Source organism: Sinocyclocheilus rhinocerous, unplaced genomic scaffold, assembly GCF_001515625.1.
Source record: "Sinocyclocheilus rhinocerous isolate Xijiao unplaced genomic scaffold, SAMN03320098_v1.1 scaffold182, whole genome shotgun sequence".
NCBI lineage: Eukaryota > Metazoa > Chordata > Actinopteri > Cypriniformes > Cyprinidae > Sinocyclocheilus > Sinocyclocheilus rhinocerous.
In genome coordinates this window covers 1400856-1418029 of record NW_015655576.1, presented here as the reverse complement: position 1 = coordinate 1418029, position 17174 = coordinate 1400856, and the positions used below count along the sequence as shown (strand labels likewise).

At 38.0% G+C, this 17174-nt stretch overlaps 2 protein-coding genes across 4 annotated transcripts in view; both read left to right on the top strand.

Moving 5' to 3' along the window:
* Window positions 1–1060: 1060 nt before the first annotated feature.
* ptger1b (prostaglandin E receptor 1b (subtype EP1)) lies at window positions 1061–7084 on the top strand. Of its 2 annotated transcripts, XM_016525805.1 has the most exons (3): window positions 1061–1750; window positions 2522–3408; window positions 5823–7084. In XM_016525805.1, exons 2-3 carry the CDS (start codon window positions 2566–2568, stop codon window positions 6090–6092), a joined length of 1113 nt encoding a protein of 370 aa, XP_016381291.1. In that variant the 5' UTR covers window positions 1061–1750; window positions 2522–2565; the 3' UTR covers window positions 6093–7084. The 2 variants fall into 2 exon arrangements, with proteins under 2 accessions (XP_016381291.1, XP_016381290.1); XM_016525804.1 differs by lacking the exon at window positions 1061–1750 and having other exon boundaries at window positions 1961–3408.
* An 860-nt stretch (window positions 7085–7944) lies between these two features.
* ilf3b (interleukin enhancer binding factor 3b) overlaps window positions 7945–17174 on the top strand; it is a 20474-nt gene continuing 11244 nt past the window's right edge. The window contains exons 1-7 of one of the 2 annotated variants that reach the window (XM_016525747.1): window positions 7945–8069; window positions 10167–10242; window positions 10865–11094; window positions 11214–11394; window positions 11478–11625; window positions 14517–14608; window positions 16055–16150. In XM_016525747.1, the coding sequence (XP_016381233.1) occupies window positions 10240–10242; window positions 10865–11094; window positions 11214–11394; window positions 11478–11625; window positions 14517–14608; window positions 16055–16150 (750 nt within the window). In that variant the 5' untranslated portion in view covers window positions 7945–8069; window positions 10167–10239. The remainder of the gene's footprint in view (window positions 8070–10166; window positions 10243–10864; window positions 11095–11213; window positions 11395–11477; window positions 11626–14516; window positions 14609–16054; window positions 16151–17174) is intronic. The other variant, XM_016525748.1, reaches the window with a different exon arrangement.

Sequence of the window (17174 nt, the reverse complement as noted above, 5' to 3'; positions counted from 1 at the left end):
AAAAAAATCAGTACCAGGAGGAGTACAGTCAAAATGTCTTTTGTTCGATTCACTTGATTGCCCTCATCCAGTTATGGCCAGCTGCTGCACTCTTCAATAATTAGATCCTTGTTTTGCTTTATATGTGCAAGAAGTTTTGCATACATGGTACTTTTTAAATATGTAATGAATTGTTCTTTTATGGTCATGGAAGAAATGTTTAAAAAGTAGGGTCTGGCTCTGACATACTCTCTCTTCCTGTCCCCTCCATGTCCTTGGAACCAGTGGTGCCAAATTCTTGAAAATTTTCTTAAGACAGTCACAGAAGTTAAGAAATGTCAAAAGATACAGTAAATTCCATGACATTTGTAAGAATGTTCTAAGTGCAGTTCTTGAAAAGTTCTTTAGAAGCTCTCATATATTTTCTGAAGAACATGCACGCCTCGGTGTTTGTATGGCGGTTTATGATGAATTTTTCATTTTAAACAATAAATTCATTTAACGTCTTACCTTTAGGGTTTTAAGACAAGTTGGAAGCTATCCTTCACTATAATTGTTTTTTTATTTTTGTAAATAAAACAATGATTAAGTATGTTTTACAAGAATAATATTTAAGAAGATTATTTTCAAGGATTTGAATTCTAAAGTTTTGTCTTAAGAACAACCTTCAGAAAAAAAAAAGTTTTTTTTTTAACCTTTTTCTTAAGTTAGAAAATAGTGGTTAAAAAGAAATTCTGAAGAATGTTTTGTAAATCTGGTCCCATGTCCCATATCCCAGACCTGTCCGATCTGGACTCCAATAAAATGCAAAAACATTTATTCAAAGCAAACTCTCATCCATTTGACAATATTGGACTTTATCTGCTTATAGTTGATGAGCCTTGATTCAATTCATGAAAAACTGTGAAAATGCTGTTAAAATCTGCTTTGCATATTTGACTTTACCTTGAAATAGGCCGGACATCCTATGACTTGAAACTGAAGGACTGAGCTGTAAATTATAATGAGTCATTGAAATGCTGCTAATTATTGATTTCACATTTGACACTATATTTTCAGCTGACAGGTCCAGGGCGCCCTGTTCATTCATTTGCCAAGCTTAATGTGGCTCAAAACCTAGTGTGTTGCCTACCCAGAGAGCATCATTTCCGGGCATCATAGATTACTACAAAATACCATTGCTGAAATCCATGATGTCCACAACTGCTACAGCGCGCCAATGATGATTAAAAGTAGTCTGCTGCCTACCTAAAAAGCATATCTGGGAGTCATCTATGTGTACGCATATAGGCTACTGCACGCGCTCATGATACTTAAAATGTTAGACGCGTCCATGACGCCCCATGCAGGCGTAGGCAGACGCGCTCACTTTGCTGTGAGACGCAGCGACTCATCATTATTTACAGTGCAGACGCGGCGGCTGAGTCTCTATAAATACAGCAGCGCGCGGGTCACTCCACAGTCCGCCGCGCGCTCTACGTGTTTGGTCTGTTTAATTCAGGTTTACGTGACGTTTTCTCAGACAATGAAGACCCCAATACCACTAATATTACTGACCACTAATATTTAGACTACAAAGACACTTTTATTCGTACTGGAATACGTTTTTCTTCTCAGGAAAAAGTAACAAGACTCTTAGGACTAAACGGATGATGGGAGTCTGATATCGCCTTTCGATTCTCAAGGACTGTGTCAAGGAGTGTGTGTGTGTGTGTGTGTGTGTGTTTTGTTTTGTTTTTTTTGGTTAAAGATATAAGATGAAGATTTTCAGGTGAGGTGATCCAGTCTTGGATAATCTAAAAAGCGTCTCAAATGTTCTCTTTATTTTCTTTTTCATTTTGCATTGAAATGATTTGTGTCAAATAGATTTGTGATATTTATATATATTTTATAGGTGACAGAACAAATAAAATATTAAAGTAGCAGATATATATATATATATATATATATATATATATACACATGCGTAGGCAGACGCGCTCACTTTGCTGGGATATCTGTGTGTGTGTGTGTGTTAATTTAGACATTTTTAGGTTTCCTGGCAAAGCGTTTTACATTTGTTAAACATTACTTGTACTTTTTTGCTTTTTTATCTGTTTTTTTTTCTTTCTAGGCTGTCTCTGTATCTCCAAACAGTTGTTTAGTTCTTCTTAATACAGTGGTGAATGGTCAGAAGTGTTGAAAATTTGTACTGCACTTTTTTTTGCTTTCTCATGTACCCTAGAGAGGAAATTGTGCAAAAACAATGTTCCTATTCACTAAAGTTTTCTGAAAGGTGTGTCAGTGTATAATTTCAGACATCTGGACATAAGGTCCCTCAATGAATGTTTGTGCATAAACAAGGAAAAAATACAGGAAGGAAAGTAATCACTTGCTTGTTAACTGATTAAATTGTCCCAAATGGATGAACTTTGTGGCCAAAATAAGCAGTATTCCTATTTTTACATATTTGATTGCAGGTTGTTTGCTAATTAAAGATTCTTAATCTCAGCTTTAAATGCCCTGTTTTCTTAAGCGCACTTATATGCTCTTTTCTCTATAGATATGTGTCTCTAAGCTCAATGGTGCTCGTCCCATAGCCTGGAGATGTTAGCCGTCCAACACTGCAACAATTCAGCCCTGGATGTGGATGAAGGCTTCAGCAATCAGACCCAGCAGGTGCTTGGAGTGGCACCGGTGCGCTGTAGGGAAAACCTGAACACCACAACCAACCCCACGGCAGCGGGCCTGTCCATGACCCTGGGGATCGTTTCCAACATCATAGCGCTGATCATCCTGGCTAAAGCGTATGCTCGCCTGCGGAAGCGCTCGAAAGCCACGTTCCTCCTGTTCGCCAGTTCTCTGGTGGCTACGGACCTTGCCGGTCATGTTATTCCAGGTGCTCTGGTTCTGCGGCTCTACATTTCTGGCACCGCCGGAGGACTTTGTAACCAATCCGACGCCACCTGCCATTTCCTGGGCGGCAGCATGGTGTTCTTCGGCCTGTGCCCGCTGTTTCTCGGATGCGTCATGGCGGCGGAGCGGTGCATGGGCGTGACGCGGCCCCTCCTGCATGCCCGTATGGTTTGCACGGCCCACACCAAGATAGTGCTGGTGATGATATGGCTGTTGGCTTTATCTGTAGCACTGCTGCCCTTCTTTCACCTGGGCACATACATCTACCAGTTCCCAGGGACCTGGTGCTTCATTAATGTGTTGGACAATACCAGCATCACAGACGTGATATTTGTGCTGCTGTTTTCCGGACTGGGACTGGCCGCACTAGCCGTGGCATTGGCCTGCAACACCATCAGCGGGGTGACGCTGGTGATCGCCCGTCTGCGCAAGAAGAAGTGCCACCGAAGATCAGCTAAATCACATGACATTGAGATGGTGGCACAGCTGGTGGGCATTATGGTCACTTCTTGCATCTGCTGGAGCCCTCTGCTGGTGAGTATGACCATTACAACCTAACCATTTAACTTAAAGGGGTCATATGACGTTGCTAAAAATAACATTATGTTGTGTATTTGGTGTAATGCAATGTGTTTATGCGGTTTAAGGTTAAAAAAACACATTATTTTCCACATAATGTACATTATTGTTGCTCCTCTATGCCCCGCCTTTCTGAAACGCATCGATTTTTACAAAGCTCATCAGTCTGAAAAGCGAGGTGTGCTCTGATTGGCCAGCTATCCAGTGCGTTGTGATTGGCCGAATACCTACTTACAGGCTGTGAGTCAGAAGCACCAGACTGTCCTTGCAAAGTTGGAACTGCCCCACTTTATAGAAACAGACACGGGCACTGTAGGCTACTCTCCCAGGAAACAATCCTAATCCTCCACAAAATGCGCTGCACACATCTGAATATTTGGGTTGTACTGTTCTGGAACAGTGTTGTAAATACAACTTAACCACTGATTTCTAGTTGTGTCCTCTTTTGGAAGACCAAACAAAGTAGTTTCGCTTTCACAACAAAACACAGCGAAAACATAACACATAAAACTCTGTCTGCATTTGTGATTAGAGAAATGACAAACAACAAGTGCTACTCCACACTGCCCAAAACTTGCGTTTGAATCATCAGTGGCAAATCCTTTAAATGAAAACGTACTTTCGTGAGTCAGAACTGCCGGCATTTTAGTCTAACGTTACTCTTCCAGGATCAGTAAACAATCCTCCACAAAATGCGCTGCACACATCTGAATATTTGGGTTGTACTGTTCTGGAACAGTGTTGTAAATACAACTTAACCACTGATTTCTAGTTGTGTCCTCTTTTGGAAGGCCAAACAAAGTAGTTTTGCTTTCACAACGAAACACACATCGTCACACATGGCGGGCTAGAGTGAGGAATGGCCGGCGGGCTAGAATGAGCGGAGGCCGGTTTGAGTGAGAGGAGGCCGGTGGGCTTGAGAACGGCGGCGGCCGGCGGGCTTGTGGCAACCACATGTGACAACCCCGGGCTGGACACCGCTTCGTCCATGGTGAAAGCCGATCCGGCGATCCACAGCGCAAAGTTGTAGTATTTCCTCAGCAACCAGCACGGATCAGCTCCAGGCATGACGAAGCGGATATCGTCCTCTTTTGGAAGACCAAACAAAGTAGTTTCGCTTTCACAACGAAACACACAGCACCTTCACAGCACCTTCACCTTGTCGGCGGCAACAACAATACTACAGCGAGAATAAAAGTTACACCTTCTTTCTTTGGTGACGTAGACATGTGGGGGCGTGTTAGAACGAGTCGTTTTAGGTAGGCGTGGCTGACTCTTAACTTTTATAAAGAATATCTCTTTGGATTTGAGACTTTAGTCTTTGCAACTTTACAGATCTTCTTTATGCACCAAGAGCTTGTAACACTCCAAAGAGAACGGAAAAATTTAAATCGCATCATGTGACTCTTTTAACCGTTATTTTTAACTTAACCGTTATTGCGCCATTGACTATGACTGTCTGCCTGTCTGTCTATTAAGGACCGATCAAAAAAAAAAAAAAGCATTACAATAAGCTTGAAGTACCTCACATGCAAACAAATAATAATCATAAGATTGAAGGATCCAAGCATATAATTGTAATAAAAGAATATAAAATTAGTATGCATATCAAAAAATGTTGAAAATACAGTTTATATTAGATATATTTATATTAATATTAGAAGTCAAGTGACAAAGTATACTTTAAAAAAAATACCGAATTCTTTGCTCAAAATTTCTATGAACAGACATAAGATCTAATTGTATACACATCTGAATAATAAAATAAAACTATTTTATTCTTTTAAAGACTTTTTAAGTTTGTCTGTGTAGGAATACCATTGAAAGATAAATCACAAATGAGATCTATGTACTGTCATAATTGTTTCGCAATAAGATTAAATAGAAAACAAACTTTCCTTCTCAGATTTTTGAGGAAAAAAAACTATTAATTCCACATATTTCCTCCACAATATGCCAGCTGTCTCAAACTGTGTGTAGATTTGCCAAAATTCAAAGAATGTCAATATGAACATTTCTTCAAAGAACAAATTCTGTGAGCCGATTTTTAAAAAATCTATAAAAATTACATGATTCTTGACACACTTTAAAAGTTTGGTTCCCATACTAAAAACCATGCTTTTTAAAAAATTTTATATTTACGTATCTCTTCGGGGGTCAAAACAGACCTGATTTGTGAGGATGAAACACAACCGAGGATTTATTTTGTCTCACGAGCTATGAATGAGCAACACTCTGATCAATGCAGTTTTCCTCTAGGCTGTTTGATCTGGGTTCTGACTAATCCTTACTATTCTTTTGCTGTTATACCATGACTTTATTTTGCTTCATCCACTGACTACAACTAACTTTCTCTGTTTTTCTGACAGATCTTCGGTCTGATGTCTGTCATCCGCTCGTACAGCGGCTCTATGGGGGATGATTTGGAAACATACAGAACTTTAATGGTAATGGGAGTTCGTCTGGCCACCTGGAATCAGATTCTGGACCCCTGGGTCTATATCCTTCTACGCCGGGCCGTCCTCAAAAAGATTTATCGCATAACCACCGGCCGCAGTGACCTTAAAGGGAGTACATTCCGGCGGTGGGAGATCAGCTCCTTCCAGAACTCCATGAAGAGTGTAATTAATCGGAACTGATGGAGGGATTCCAGAATATGAGTTCTACCATGTGGAAGAGACTGGGAAAAGGGAAAAAATAGGATGTTATTAACCATCCTATTTTGCAGCATTACTGAAGGCAGATGTAAGTTCCTATTGCTTGAATGATGGATGAAGCAGCATCATACTGGAAGTTGTAATGCAAGTGATGCTCTGGAACTGCAGTGACTTCAATACGCATTATAATTGAGCACAGTGGGGTTTTGGAAGTAAAAATCCCATTCATTTTCTCCATCAAGAAACTGACTTTAGCAACAATGTATAAATGTTTCTAGACATACCTTCCATTTTTGACATTTAATTGCCAAATTTGGGGTTTTCATTTGCAAATTCCTGTTTCCATGCAACAGATATATGTATAAAAAATATGTATTTGAATAACTTTATATTCTGGAACCGAGGCTGCTGAAAAAGTTGGCAGTCACTGTTGCACTGTAGAGTGAGTCTGATAAATGACAATGTGAAATGGACTGCAAACATGCCCTCCGCGTGTCACCTCAATTATTATTATTATATAAAAAATATATAATTAATAAAACCCTTAGTTTCCATGTAAACTACAAGAAAAAGGACTCAGAGGACAAGAGGAGTCACAGGAGCTAAGAAAATAAATGTTGTTTGGGTCTGGGATTTAATAAGCTAGTTTGCAGTTGTTCAGGATTAACATGCACCTTCTCTTTTGGTGATTCATTATAGGATTCATTGTAAAATGATGCTTATAGTGAATTCATCAAAATGCCTTTGAACATGAAGCTTTGTTTGGCTTCAGAGCTATTGCACAGGAATCTGTATAGTCCACATACAGTATTACATGCAGTCTATAAAAGTCAAATAATGAAGAAATAGTGTAAATATCACTGCAACCTAAAGGCAGAACTTTTACATGTGCATGACAGTTTCAGTGTTCTTTTATCTGTATATTTGTGTCTTGCCCTGTTATTTGTGATCTTGAAAAGACCAATTTTTGACCAATAAAGGTTCACTTCTGGAAGAAAATCTCTCTTTTTATCTCGATGTCAGGATGTTGCATTTCCTACTACTAGGCCTATCTTTCTTTTCAAAACCGGCACTCTGAGGAAAAAAATACAAACTGTCACTGGTGTAGTAAGTTACAAGGTACGTGTTTGTACCATATCTACCCCTAAATTGTACATATTAATAACTGATATGTACATAGTAGGCTAAATATTAGTTCCTAAAGTGTAAATATTAGTACCTAAAGTGGCCATATTGGTACATTTTAAAAGGAACTGCCTCAATTACAATTTTACAGTTTTTTCTGAGAGTGAAAAGCAGTTTGGTAAGTAAAGCAATCATTTCTCAAATTAGGAGTGGATCCATCTTTCTTTCTTTTTTTTTAGCATTGTTTTACCTTTTTAGTGACAAATTCCACCAATTGCAAAATGAAACTATGTTAAATAATACAAGTAAGCATCAAAACAGTTCTCTTTGTTGTTTTTTTGTTTTGTTTTTTGGTGGGGTGGACTCTTATTTCTGTAATTTGCCTATTTCCGTTCCCCCGGGGGTCGCCTTTTTCTTTGTGTTGCATCGCCCCCAAACGATTGAGACCGTGTCCTACCGGAAAAAAAAGAATAAAAGTCATATTTAAATAGTCATTCATTTGTTTAATTTAAATACGGTGTCTTCATTTGTATAGCACTTTACATTATTTTGATGCATAGAACAATTGACAGTGACACATTTTCTCAGCTGACGCCTTCATTGCCAAGCGAAAGAAAGAAAGAAAGAAAGAAAGAAAAAGATGTGTTTGATCTTGCAGTCGCCAGTCTGACTCTGAATGAAAAAGCCACGCCCTCCCCATTCATTCCCGTCTGCCGCTGACGCACCAATGATCCTATTGGTCAACTGATATCACGTGTCACTGTTCCAGCTTCGCGCACGCTGATTCTCCACAGCGGCAGAACGGTGGACGGGTGCATCTTTGTCGCTGCGCTGGTGAGTACATGAGAAAAACACGCATATCCTTAAATATTACGTGGTTTAAGTGTTTTACGCTGCAGATGTATCGATTGAGTACTTTTTATCTACTCCAAAATGTGTCATTTAAACACTTAAATGCAGTAGAAATGTATATATTTGTATAGCAAACGGCCATGGCTAGCGATTAGCAGCTAGCTCCTTGTGCATTTCACAAAAACAGCGAGAATTGAGCATTATTTGATGATTTTATCTTACTTTTATGTCTGAAAGAATGAAATAAGTTTTTATTCTGTCTCATGGTGTAGTTAAACATTCTGACAGTTTTTAGTTGTTTTGGGGGGAGAGTCGCGACCATTTTATCTCATTCGATAACGTTATATCTGGCCGTGTCTTAAAACCAAATGCGTATCTTGGTTGGAAAGCATTTTTGGGCATCATTAGCCAGGTTTACCTGTACAAACGTAATCTTAATCATTTTAAGAACCAAATGACTTATTAAATGAAGTTAGATGTTTGCGCAGCCCGGTGAACGGCTCTCCCCATTGTTTGGCTGCATTAAAATGGCCGCGCAGCTGTGATGTATACTGCGTTTACCTTGTTTACTTCCAACACTGTGTTACTTTAGGTACAGCATCAGCTAACTTGCGTGATTGTTGATTATAAAAGAGATGCATTGTTAGTATTTATGTTTTACTGAGATTTTAGTTACTGGTGCGGTTTCGTCCTGTTTGTTAAATGGGCACAAATGATATAATACAATGATATAAAGTTGCACAGTGAAAAAATATGATTTTAATAATTGCAAATTTTTGCTCCTCCAAAATGTATTTGCGTCAATGCTGAAGTACTTATGTTACATGTTAATATTTGAGGAGAACAGTGCCACTAGAGCCAAAATTTATTATTATTTGCAAAATTATTATTATATGCATTATGTATTTGTTTTATTTCTAAAATATAATACATATATTTTCAGAATGCAGTTTTGGGACCCCCAGGGCATGCTAGGGGGGTCTGTGAAATTTTAGAGAAAAATTGTGTTTAATTGTGTTAATTTTAATATAAATATTTAAAAAATTGATTAACGTAAATCATACAAATGATTCAAACATGTGCAAACTGTGTAGTGTACTACAATGAATAGGCAAGTTATATAATATAACTAAATATTTTCCAAGTAATATTTTACACATTACTTTTTAATAATATAAATTGGGCCTTTAATGCATGAAATTATGTTGCTTGCTTTTAATACTAAGGGTCTGTGGCATCTAAAAGGTTGAAAAACCCTGATATAATACAATGCAGCCTGTCTGTCCTGCTTTTATTTTATTCCAGTTGATTTTTTTTCCCATTGTTCTTGCCTGGGGTTAGTACAGTTGTGATGTTTGTAGCAGTAGTAAGGGTAAAAAGACATGCCTAACAGCTGTAGAGCAGACGTGAGACGGTTCACTTGTGAATTGTGAGATCAACAGACATTTCCTGCCAATTCTAGGATACATGCTGTGAATGAAAAACACGTTTTGCCCAGACAAAAAGGTGAGAACAGCACTGGTGAACATCTGATTTAGCACTTACGTGGCAAGCATGGAGACAATAGCAGGAAATGAGTTCATGTGTCATGTGTTTTAAATTTATATCTATTTAAGATTTCAGTCTGGTAAATAAAAGGGGTTTCCAATCTAAGCAGGTTAGCGTAAAGGAGGTTTCATTTGTTCGGAGCTGCTTGTTCTGCATCTCTGAATGATATTATGGTTTGTATTTAGTCACTGTTTCCATGGAGATCCGAATATGTGCTGCTTCTGTGATCTGTAAATATTTCCCATGGTGCATGTAGAAGGATTATATGGATTAGGCCTTGATTTGTGTGGAATCTGAAGCTTAATCAGAATTGCTTTACCTGGGTTTTAACTTCAAATCCTTTTTTGACAATGGTGTTTTTGTATCAACTTCCATTTGTGCCTGCTGAATGAATAAATATAGCCATAACTATATATTGTACTACATTTTGGTTGACTTCATCTTTAAAACGGCTTTGAAAGAATTATGTTTTTGCTGCATTATAGGTTTTGACTGATTATTATACATAAAACTGGTTGTTTTCCATTACAGACCAACTGGAGCAGCATTCCTCTACCACATATAGACCAACACTGCCAAACTGAAGAACTACTTTGTAGCCATTATGGTAAAGTATACATACATCAATGCTTCTGCAGTCTGATTTCTTCCATATAGTACTAATTAATTATACTAATATGGCAATAATTACACAGAGCAGTCACACTGATTAGGAAAAGGAGAAAGAAGTCTCTTATGCTCACCAAGGCTGCATTTATTTGATAAACAATACAGTAAGATCAGTGATTTTGTAAAATGTTATAATTATAAATAATGTTATATATTTTAGAATGTAATTTATTGCTGTGATCAAAGCTGAATTTTCAGCATCATTACTCCAGTCTTCAGTGTCACAGGATCCTTCAGAAATCATTCTACTACGCTGATTTGGTGCTCAAGAAACATTTCTTAATATTATCAGTGTTAAACCGTTATATGCTTTTCATTTTTTCAGAATTCTTTGATGAATAGAAAGTTCAAAAGAACATTTATTTGGAATAGAAATATTTTGTAATATTACAAATGTGTTTACAGTCACTTTTGATCAATTTAATGCATCCTTGTTCAACAGAAGTATTAATTTCTTAAAATAAAAGTTTTACTGACCCCAGGCTTTTGGACAGCACAACCTTTTGGTTTAACTTGTCATGTAAATTAACGTTTTTTTTTTTCTCTTTGTTTCCGTGAAGCCGCCTCCCATTCGTCATCGCTCCATGCGCATCTTTGTGAACGACGACCGCCATGTGATGGCCAAACACTCCTCCATCTATCCCACCCAGGAGGAGCTGGAGGGGGTGCAGAACATGGTGTCCCACATCGAACGTGCCCTCAAGGCTGTCTCTGATTGGCTGGATGAGCAGGAGAAAGGAAATGTCAAAGCGAATGCTTCGGAGTCCGATGGAGATGGCGAGAAAGAGATGTGAGAATATTTAATTATGACTTTTCTGTTCACTATGTCATTTTACTGTGACTGCGTGATTAGTTATAGGTGTGTGTTAGTATCTCTCATGTAACTGCCCATCATATTTTGTCCTCCAGTGATCTAAAGTCAATGGAGCACCCCACACGTTCCCTGCGTGGAGTCATGCGTGTGGGGCTGGTAGCTAAAGGTCTCCTGCTGAAGGGAGATCTTGACCTAGAGCTTGTGCTGTTGTGCAAAGACAAACCCACCATCACCCTGCTGAAGAAAGTGTCTGAGAACCTTGCTGTGCAGCTTAAGGTATGTCTGTATCTCTAATTTTAAACATTATTTACAAAGGCAGGATAAAAAACATGCATGAACCTCAATGATCTGTCCTACAGGTCGTCACAGAAGAAAAATATGACGTGAAACCATGCATCCGCGATGCCACCATTGTCATCAAGAACTCTAAGGAGCCACCGCTGACCCTCACCATTTATCTGACTTCACCTCTCGTGAGGGAGGAGGCTGAGAAGCAGGCTGCCGGAGGTAGGTTTGAAATCACGTGCCTTATGGTTCCTCTAACCACCCCACAACCCCAGAGACAGCAAGATGGGATGATGGACTCAGGCAGGGATATTGTTTATTGGGCCTTCAATGGAGCTTGGGGATATTGTGTTCAGACTAGTCATGTAACACAGATTGTTATGTTTACTGCCACCTGAAGTCTCACAGTTCAATGCAGTGTGATGTTAGAGTGTTGATGGCCCAATATACAGTAACTTAAGTGATGGGTAAAACTTTAAATAAGACCCAGTTCCCTTTGAAGTATTTAAAAGGAGAGTTTACTGAAGGCTTACTGAGAATTAAGAAACAAAATCACAAACCTTGTTGTTTGCATGTGTTCGTATAATGGAGAAGAAATGGAACGGTTTGCATTGCAGCAAAAATGAGAAGCAGATGTATTGTCGAGCTCTGGTTTGTTCGCCAGGACTTGTTGACCGAGCCTTTATCAAAGAGGCTTGACGGAGGGCAGGAGGGTTATAGATAATGCTAGACATTAGGACACAGTGTAAAGAATAGATTAGACCCAGCCTGATAATATATGGTCACAGTAACTCAATGGATCTGTAGTTTAGAGAATTGTGGGTAAGCTTTTATGTTTAGTAAAGAGCTTTTTTAGGGCTAGAGTGTTGAATAGGGGGAATACCGAAATAAACCGTTTGGGTGAGACAAAACAATTGACCTTTGGCTAAACCCCATTTTTACAATCTTGGCAGCTTTTGCCATTCTCCAGTTTATCAGTTTTTTTTTTTTTTTTTTTGTCAATGGAAGTTCTGTCTGTTTGCGTAATTTCAGTAAGTTTTTAACTGAAATATTGTAAAATGTTGCTACTAAATCTTTAAAGTTGTAAAGTTGCTTTTTCCCTAATCGAAAACCTAAAACATCTGTAAGGACTACGTTTGTTCCTACATTAATATTAATAATTGTGTGACATGTTATTTATGTATTGATTATAGAGGAACAATTTTTGGCCATCTCACAGTTGTTTTTAAATGAAGCTTCTCCCTTTGCAGTTTTTAGTCATTTAACTGTAAACTTCTACTCTTTAAAAAAAAAAAAAAAGCAGATTCTGATACTTTGCATTGTCCCAATTTAATCCAATTAATATAACAAAAATTATATGCAATCAAGTTTTACCACGCTTTCTGCACATTTTACTAAAAAATAACAATTAACACACCTGTGGTTGGTTCCAGCAAAACTTGTATAAGCGATGCAACAGCAACCAAGGGTGGCGGGGCTTAGCGAAGGGTCAATCGAGAGCAAACTTGAGGCCGATCTCAAAGCCTAGCTCTATCTGTGACCCCCGGTTAGTGACGCCTGCCTTAGACCATCACAAGCCATCAGTTTTGCTGCAGTGTGGACTCGTTTTGATCATACCTCTTGTGTATCTGACTACTGCTGCCTGTGGTTCAAAATCTGATTCTCTCTGTCAAGCCTTCTAGTTTGTCAATTTTAGGGACGCTGGACCTTTGACCAACTGGACGCTCTCTGTCTCGGAAGGGGCAAGGCAGTGCACCCAGAAAAAAAAAACAAGGGGGCGAGGGGGAGGGGTTCCCCCATGTCGAACGCACAAATGCACTCAGATCTCACTGATACACACATTTTTAGCCATAGAAGAACCTCCCTTTAACATTCACTCACTGTAAACCTTCATGCCACAAAATACAGCCACAAGGGCTCTGTTCCAAATCATAGTGTGCTGCCTACCTAGACGCCATCTTGAGGCATCATAGGTGAAGACAGTGGCAGAAAATTGTTGCCAAAATCTAAGACGGCATCGCATGTAGTTAGTCCAGAATGCATTAGGCATAAATTACATTTGTGCATTTTGGCAGATGCTTTTATCCAGTGCATTATGAAAATACTTCCACACAAAATTTTAACCGTTAAAAAAAAACAAAAAATTTTTTTTTTTTTTTTTTTTTTGTAAAGCAAATTATATATAGGCTTTTAAACTACTCTTTTATAATATTTCGATAATATTGTGACTTGCCATGAAAATAGCCAAGGAATTTGGCATGCCATTAAAACACCAACCAACCAAAGCGTTATGATGGTTTTGTGGCGAAATTTAATCTAAAATGTTGTACTTTCATGTAAAGTGTTATTTTATGTAAATCTTTTTATCAGTTAATTCAAAAGTAGCATTATAAATGGTTCTGTCTATTTAAAAATAGACTGTTTTACTCAGTATTTCTGTGTGCTATATATTTTATTACTTGCACATATTGGAGTGAACCATGAACATTTATGTGTGTGTTTTTAGTTTAAATTTAAAATTTTTATTTAAATAATCTCTAGCTTTCTAATTTAAAATTTTCTAATGTGTTAAAGCAATTTTAATTATGCTTTTATAAAAAGGCTCATTCAAAGTCAAGTTCAATATATGAACTTGGAAGTAGGAAACGACTCGATTTATCGTTTTTATTGTCGAGTGTAGCCTCACTTGGGTTTGGAACAGAGCCGGATGCTCCGTCCACTTGTAGATTTCTGTCCTGCTGTTGTGTACTAGTACAATTTAAAATTTTCTAATGTGTTAAAGCAATTTTAATTATGCTTTTATAAAAAGGCTCATTCAAAGTCAAGTTCAATATATGAACTTGGAAGTAGGAAACGACTCGATTTATCGTTTTTATTGTCGAGTGTAGCCTCACTTGGGTTTGGAACAGAGCCGGATGCTCCGTCCACTTGTAGATTTCTGTTCTGCTGTTGTGTACTAGTACAGGAAGGGTTGCTCTTGTTTAGGGGGGTTCCCCCTCCTCTTCCCTCCACTGCCTTTGGTAGGGGTTATCTGCCTCCTCCTCCCCCGGCCGTGAGACAGAAAAACCCCTTGGTCAAACCGTACCTTGTCTTCTTATTCCACCTGCCAATAGAAACGCTATCAGTCAACGATCCCCCGGATGTACTGGACAGGCAGAAATGCCTGACTGCCTTGGCGTCCCTCCGCCACGCCAAGTGGTTCCAGGTTTGCATCTTGTCTTTATTTGTCTTCTAGTAGTTAAGTTTGTTTTTATTTTGTTTCTGTGTTAACCTTATTTCATGCTGTATTCTTATTCTTTATTTATTTTTTTCAGTTTGTGTGGATGTTTTTCTGTGTAGATTTTATTTGTGGGAGTGTATTTGCCTCCGGTAGAATGTCATATTCTTGCTGGATGGTTTTGAATTGCGTTGCCAAGGACATCTTTGTCAGTGCTGTCTGACCTCTTCCTGGCTAATTTAACTAAGTGTATTTTCGCATCGATAGCTGTTTATTAACTTTTTGAGACGTCATTGCCAGTACCAGCTGCCGCTTTTACAGTCCATTTTAATATTTGATGTTTTTGAATGCCTTGATTTTAAATTTGAATGCATCAACACAAATGGCAGGTGCAATATTTCTGCAGCCAGCATACCGTTTGGCGCACTTCACTGGAAATTTTTTTTTTCTGAGATCATCCGATTTGTCCTTTTGCAAATGTTCTGGGTTCAGTGCAATTTAACTTCAATTATTTTTTGGCATAATATTGATTGCCACAATTAATTTTCATGACTTACAGTGTTATAATGGAATGTGGACAGGAATAGTAATAGAAAAATGATAAATGATTAACTTTTGTTCATCAAGGACACAAAGTTATTAGAAGTGACAGTAAAGAAATGTTTGATGTTACAAAATATTTATTTCAAATAAATGCTGTTCCTTTGAACTTTTTAGAATCCTGAAAAAAAGTATCACAGTTTCCACAAAAATAATAAGCAACACAAATTGTTTTATCGTAGGTAATAATTACACGAATAATGTAAATAAAATGTTAAGTTATCTTATTGTAATAATATTTCACAATGCTGCTTCTTTTTTTTTTCTTTTTTTTTTTAGTGCAGTTTTGGTTTTAAAAAAGCCATATATGCTGCCTCAAACTTGTTGAACACAGGACATTATTATAAGAATTTAATTCAAGTACCTGCAGAAAATCTTTTTGTCAGCTTATATTCATGCCAAAAAGGAATATTGCACCTTTCCGCCATATTAGTGTGTTTATGGTTTCATTGATGCCCTGCAGTGCTTTAAAAATGCAGCTGCATTTCCCAGATTTAATCCATATATAGTATCTTCTATTCGCTTGTATCAGCTCAGTTCTGATATTTAATGTCTAATCAGAAGGCCAGGTGCAACCACAAGCCCTGTTGTGTTCCTCATCTCTTGAGCTTGACATTTTTAATCTGCTCTCTTAATATCTGTCAGTAATATGCTTTTTTTTATAACTCTTAACCATTTGCCGACCTCTCTACATTGCTAATGCTTATCGACACATTATTCAGTATCGGCAAATCTCACCCCCTTTCTTTGTTTGTTTATTGCTTTGGTGTTGTGCCACATTATGAGTGCATGAGATAAACCGGGGGTTTGTATCCCTCCTGCTTTTGTCTCTAGGCCAGGGCTAATGGACTACGCTCCTGTGTGATTGTCATCCGTATCCTGAGGGATCTCTCTGCTCGTGTTCCTACCTGGGCCCCTCTGCGAGGATGGGTAAGTACAAAAACAACCCGAGATTTAGATTATAGGAGTGGTGAATTGCAACAAAAGCTGGTGTAAAATTACATATGCATTAAAAGAGAATGGCTGTTCATTCTAATCACAGAATATGAAGAGCTGGTCCACTAAGCTGTAGCTCTATATATATATATATATAGGGGGGGGTATCTTTTTGTTTTAACATTTATTTATTTTTGCATTGAAATGTAGACTCTAAGTGAATTGCATTTAATTGCCCATTTACCCATTTTTGTCAATTTAATGCTTTCATTTGGTATGTTTTAATTCATATAATGCAATTCATTTGCTATTCAATTGAGTTGAGTTTGATGAATTTATTTTATTACAGTTTACGTGAATATTCAAGCAGGTAAAAGTAAGCTGTTTTTCGTAGTTTTAAAATATATATATTTTTTCATATACAGGGTGTCTGTGGGGTCTTAAAGTATTAAAAGTTGATAAGACCATCTGCTGCTGGCCTCATCCAAGAGGGTGAAAGGTGAGACTAGCACTTTGAAAAGCTTTCATAACTTCCTTTATTCACAGCTGCATTACTGGAATGACAACTCAGGGTGTCCGCGGAGTCTTAAAAAGTATTAAAAGTTGATAAATCAATTTAGAGAAAATTAAGGCCCTTAAAAAGTATTTAAAAGTCTTAAATGCCATTTTCCAAGGTATTAAATTTTGTATCTTTTCATTATGTATATTTGTCGAATAGTGGGGTTTTGTGTATTTTATTTATGGAATCCCGCAAGATTTGACGTCATCTGTTACGGCTCTCACTGACTGACTGCACCGCTGCGTGATAGCGCGTGGGGCTTGTTGATCTCGCTCTCGCTGAATTTCTGACCGCTCCCGCGATATTTGTGTCCGTTCCCGCAAACATTCTAATATTGTATATAATTTTTGCGCATCAGGGTGCCGCTATCAATATGTGAATGAGCGCTCGCAGTTCACTTTCACTTTCGATTTCGCGATCGCGCGAGCACTGTGTAAAGGGAGCACAGCCTACGATAAA

What these genes read in the sequence shown, in the direction of transcription:
- ptger1b (XM_016525805.1), top strand. Translation starts at nt 2,566, where the DNA reads ATGTTAGCCGTCCAACACTGCAACAATTCAGCCCTGGATGTGGATGAA. An exon ending in TCTGCTGGAGCCCTCTGCTG is followed by an intron (nt 3,409 to 5,822) that starts GTGAGTATGACC and finishes TTTTTCTGACAG; the next exon opens with ATCTTCGGTCTGATGTCTGT.